The 5,776-nt window shown below is 42.6% G+C and overlaps 1 protein-coding gene across 7 annotated transcripts in view; it reads right to left on the reverse strand.

Moving 5' to 3' along the window:
- PPA2 (inorganic pyrophosphatase 2) overlaps positions 1–5,758 on the reverse strand; it is a 54,478-nt gene extending 48,720 nt beyond the window's left edge. For all 7 annotated transcript variants that reach the window (XR_004842059.1, XM_035894603.1, XM_035894619.1 and 4 more), the window contains exons 1-3: positions 5,673–5,758; positions 4,305–4,369; positions 2,064–2,108 (exon numbers count right to left, since the gene is read on the reverse strand). Coding sequence is in view for 6 of the 7 variants with exons in the window: in XM_035894603.1 (XP_035750496.1) it covers positions 2,064–2,108; positions 4,305–4,369; positions 5,673–5,721 (159 nt within the window). In the remaining variant the exon portion in view is untranslated. The remainder of the gene's footprint in view (positions 1–2,063; positions 2,109–4,304; positions 4,370–5,672) is intronic.
- Positions 5,759–5,776: the final 18 nt, after the last annotated feature.

Raw genomic sequence — 5,776 nt, forward strand, 5'->3', positions numbered from 1 at the left:
TTGAAGAGACTCTGGCAGACTTATCGTCATTTTCTGTTAGCTAAACTGACATCTGATGAATACCAGTTCAGCATAATTTAACACATGCTCTTCAGAGGGCTTGCCCTTGTGGAGAGTTAACAAACAACCGCCACCCTAAAAGCACAAGTTTTAAAGATGCCACTGCATTTCCAGGGCAAGAGAATTCTGGCCAAATTCAGTGCAAGGATCAGCTGAACACCAGGTGTTAATAGTAGCCTTTGCATCCCTAGAACAAGAGTCAGGAGTACAGTGCTTCAAAGGTCTCTAGAAATCAGTACATGGCATTAAATTCCTCATTTTCCCTTCATCCCCTGATTAAGTTGTGTTTTCCCTAAATACAAGCACAGGGATGCATTTCTCACCAGGCCAAGGTGAGGAGAGCTGCTGCCCAGTGTAAGAAGAAACCGCTTTCCTGAACACAAAGATCCCTTTATTTTCTCTCTTCTCCCCAACTACCAAAATGATGATAAAAATTTCTAAATTATTTGCATTCTCGCATTTCACCATCTAAGTAAAGACCAAGCATGTTTGGGAAGCCTATAGCCTGCACGTTTGTTTGCTTACTCGCATCAGAAACCCACGATGACTGGAACATATATTTGCCTTTGCTCATTTTCCATAGTTCTATTAAACCACAGTCCAGAGCACTCTCATAGCAGGAGTTATGTGAAGCAGCTCTGGAGTCTACACTGGCCCAGGAAGCAAGAGCTGCTCAGCCTCACCAGCATTTTTTCCCACCACTCCACAGGCTGATCCAGAGAGCAGAAAAAAGGTACTAGAAACGTGATTTTCAACAACCTATCATGCTTCCCACTACACAGACAAATACAGTTTTGAACAGTTTTAGACACTGCATAAAACAGGCTTTGCATCTTTGCAATCGGCAGGTATTGTCACAATATTCATAAGCAGGTAAGAAACAGAATACTTTACTTCCAAGCAAGAACAGTAATTAAGAATTCACGTTGCAAGACAATGATTTTTGAGAAAGGCTACCGGCACATACTCTTTCTCCTCAACAATTCTGCTTTCAGGCATGAGTCTACATCTACTAAATAGTACTTAAATGGGCATCAAGCAACAGGAAATCTAAAAAGCGTTACCTAGGCATTGTAGCTTGAGTGAATCACAGGGCAAAGGGAGGGGAAATACATAGTACAGGATTGTGTGGGGGCTGGCATACAGTAGAAGAAGCGGTGTACCACATGCTAGTTGCAAAACTATGAGAGCCCAGACAGTTAGGTCAGTTCTTTCACATTGGATGGGTAGTTACAGTTTTGCAGTATGACTGGCCAAACAGATATTGAGAAGATAAAGACTGGGGGACACACAGACACATCATGGCCTTAAAGCATATTTTGTTTCATTTTTTTCTTTCACTTTCTCCCACTAATTTTTAGGTACTCCTATGCCAGGGAAAGCACTGTAAAAAATGCTACATTTTTGAAAAGACACATAAACAAATCTTGTTTCACAGAAAAAGCCTCAGCAGACATTCCATGGGTTTGGGGGTTTCTGTTAGGCTTCACTTCAGTGCTGGTTAATCCTGAACCATTAGCAGATGTGATTTTTCTCTCCTTGGGCTTCCCAGATGAGTATAGTCCTAAAAAGCAGATACTAAGTCTAATTTCTGCCCTAACATACTTAGGATTTCTGAAGTTTTGTATATATGCCAAAGATTACCCACAGTCAGAGCATAATGAATATTTCATTAACAGAGGGTTTTTTGAAAATGTTTCTGAATGCAATAGCAAAAAAGATAACATATCTACGCTGCAGTAGTCATAATGAACCTTTCAAAGAGGGGTATAAAAGTGTTTGCCCTTGAGAACATCTTGATGAATAAAAGAATGCTGACATTTCTGGCCCGTTCAAAGAGGAGAATATTAAATCCCTTTAAGCTTTCTCTTCCTAGAAGACTTGCATTTGAAGACGTCAACTATATTCAGTAAGAGCAAGTTCACTTTGCAGAATAGCAAAGTGATGTTGGAAAGGAAACAGAGAAATAGAGGGAATAGGGAAAAAAAAAAGCTTAGCAGTACCTCACTTCCAGTAGTCTTTGACCTCTTTGCAGGAATCTCTTTATCCTAAAAAATACTTATATAAATACAGACAACAGTAGTTTTCAGTGCAACTGAAACATCCCTTTGTGAGCATTAAGGCCTAAACTATAACTTTAAAAAGTACTAAGTCCTGTTTCATTGTGAAATTACAACCTTCCAGATGTTAACAGAGGAAGGTAAAAATGTACAAGGATACATCCGCTTTCTCCCAGCTACTAAAAAATTTAAGCAGCAGCTTAGGCCTGTCCTCAACTGACTAAAAACAGAGTCTCATCTTTCTCTTCAGTTGAAAAAGATAAAAAACAAACCATCAAACAAAACCAGTATGGAAAATAAGGCTGGAGTTATCAGTCATAAAACAAAGTCCACACAGCTTAGACCAGGGGAGGGAAAGAATGTAACATACAACTCTTTATGCCTTTCTCTTGCAAAGAAGGCAAAATTAACAGACACCTTCATGGTGATTCCCTTTCTCACTCCCCCCTTGGGCTCCTGTATCCTATGGAATGTTCCTCCCTTCCTTGCTCACACACCAAAATGAAAACCTCTCCACATTGGTCAGACATCGCTGTACTATAATTCAATTGACCGAAAAATCACAGACTGTAATCCACCCCTGCAAGCCTTAAACTCTAGGTGCAGGGACAGGAAGGCTCCCAGGCAATGTGTGATGAAAATGCCTGTTGCTTTTCCAGCAATACCACCCACTGAACAGAGCATCTTAGTAATGACTCTCTGAAAAAGATTCACCTCTTCCATTGACTAGCACACTTAGGCTCTGCTGATCAAAAAGGTTTCATGCATATTTTTCATAGAATCATAGAATCACTTTGGTTGGAAAAGAACTTTGAGATCATCAAGTCCAACCTTTAACCTAACCCTGCCATCCCACCACTCAACCATGTCCCTAAGCACCTCATCTATCCTTCTTTTAAATACCTCCAGGGATGAGGACTCTACCACCCTCCCTGGGCAGCCCATTCCAGAGCCTGACAACCCTTTCGGTGAAGAAGTTTTTCCTAACGTCTAGCCTAAACCTGCCCTGGCACAACTTCAAACCATTCCCCCTTGTCCTATCATCTGTTACCAGGGAGAAGAGGCCGACCCCCACCTCACTACAGCCTCCTTTCAGGCAGTTGTAGAGGGCGAGAAGGTCTCCCCTCAGCCTCCTCTTCTCCAGACTAAACAACCTCAGTTCCCTCAGCCACTCCTCATGAGACTTGTGCTCTAGACCCCTCACCAGCTTTGTTGCTCTCCTCTGGACATGCTCCAGCAAGGCAACATCTTTCTTGTAGTGAGGGGCCCAAAACTGAACACAGTATTCAAGGTGCGGTGTCACCAGCACCAAGTACAGGGGGATGATCACTTCTCTCGTTTTAAATAACTGAAGAGATTGGTTCATTAGTTCAGAAGTCTCAATCTGAGCACGTTACAACTGCTCACCATTCATATCATCCATAGAGACCCAGCAACAAACCAACAAAACGGACGAAACCCTTCCAACCTGTTTGTGTAACAAGCATACCATAATAAGCAAACCTAAGTCTAAACCAAAGACTGGCTGTTCCCACTGGTGACACATAAAACAGGCGTTTCATTATTGCTATAATGAAACCCCAGGGAGTGTGGCTAACAAGACGTGAAAGTGCTCAGCTGCACCTCACGCCTTGTAATTCTCCAAAGGTGCGATTACCACTTCTCTCTTGGGCATTATTGTTGGCTTCCGATTATAATGATCCTTTTGGGAATTAAAGAAATACACCCTAAGTTACATAAGAACGTGCTGTACATCTCCTACTGCAAGGAAATGTACACCTTTAATTGCAGATATGGAAAAAAGCCACTTTAAAAGGAGTAATAGTAGAAAATTAATTCAAGAGCACATAAACACAAACCTTAAACACAGAGGAGAGCAAGATACAGCAAGGGTTCCCCCCACCCTCAATCACTTGGAGACATAAGGAGATACCTAGGCTTGTCTACACAGCCGTCATTATGTATCACTGCAAATTACTAATCTCAGCAGAGGAAATTTGGCAGTTATTGTGCCTATATTACATAAGGAATCAGCCTGGGTTAAAATGGTCCTTTCTGGTGCTATACATTTGTCTGTTAGTTGCTTAAAAAAATGGTTTAAAAAAGCTGCATTTTTACCTGAAGTATAACAGCAAAATTGTTATAATTTTGAAATTAATTGTGTTTCAAGGCATAAATACATACCTCTTTAGATCCAGCAAACAGTGGAATGTCGTGAAATGGGGAAATATATTTACCATCTGCATTCTCTGAAAAACAAAACAGGAAAGTAGTGTTACAAATCTAAAGATAGGCCATTAAGATGTTGGTATTGCTAACTATTATGCATTACAGAAATGTATGATATGCTACAATTATGCATGTTAAACTTTTAATTTCAAGGACTAGAACATAACCTACATGAAGGACAAGGAACTTGATTGTTTGACAAGGATTCATTAGAATCAAAATTATTGCTTGAGTATTCAATACCATCCTTCTCTTCTGACTACCTGGCAATACAAGCTATGTTAAAGATGAGAAGACCCTTTCATTCTCTTTTCTTCTACTGCTTGGCAATACACAACCACTAATGGAGAAAAAAAAATACCAAGGGAACCTCATTTCCACGAGTGATCAGTGAATTCATCTGGGTTTCTAGCAACACTGCCCTTGTGACTTACTGTACTTCTAACAACCTGAGTTTCAGGATCACAAAAAGAAAACCCCCCAACATAGCAGGCCAAAGTCTGACCAAGAGAAGTGAGGGATTGGATAACTCCTCAGGTCCCAGAAATTAAATACCACACCTGGAAACCATCAGAAACTGACATTAACTTAACGGGGGCCCAATCTGCACCTCAGCCTTACTCCCACTGTAGAAAGGAATAAAATTCACTGGAGTGGGTCCTTAAGCTTTTCACATTACTCAGCAACTTTTCAATGTACTAAATGCCCAACTACTGCATCAAAACAGAAACATCAACAATATAAGGCGCCAACACAAATCTCATGAGTTTCTCCTCTGCTAGCACCCCTGTTCACAGTAAAGGGAAAAGCAGACAAGGGACTTCACTTAGTTTTGGACTCTACTTTGACCACCTCAGCAAAGAGGCATATGTGATGGCTGGTTGTGCAACTTCTGGAAGCCTCCCAGATGCTCCTCCCAAATAAAATAAAGTTTAGTGGTAGGCTTCTTATTCCCACTAACTAAAGTGGCTTTCTCTAGATGAGCTCCTGTGCTGACAGCCCCTCCCCGGGGACTGAGCACGAGGGAGCCCTGGCAGGGTACTGCCAACAGGGTACAGGACGCCTCCGCTTCTCTCGCATCAGCAGACGTCAGAATTAACTGCTTGTAAGTCAATGGACCAGGAATGTACAAAACCACTGCTAGAGAAGGGGCATACAAACAGACAACAGTGTTACTAAAATGCGTAATACAGAGGCTGCACGCCCCCAGCTCTCACTGGGTTGTGAGAAGCCTGCTGGAGCTCCCGGCGCCACTTGCTGCTGCCGGCCCCACAGGCCCCTTGGGGCTGCAGCCCCACGTTTTGGCTGCCAGCCTCCCCTCACCGTGACGTTTCTGGAGGGAGGCCCGGCCTGGCGGCAGGGGCCAGACCATGCTCCCACGGGGCTGTCATACCCCAGAGGCGAGGTGGGGCGGGGAGCGGCTCTCA

Source organism: Egretta garzetta, unplaced genomic scaffold (assembly GCF_000687185.1).
Source record: "Egretta garzetta isolate BGI_Z169 unplaced genomic scaffold, ASM68718v1 scaffold620, whole genome shotgun sequence".
In the NCBI taxonomy this organism is placed as follows: Eukaryota; Metazoa; Chordata; class Aves; order Pelecaniformes; family Ardeidae; genus Egretta; species Egretta garzetta.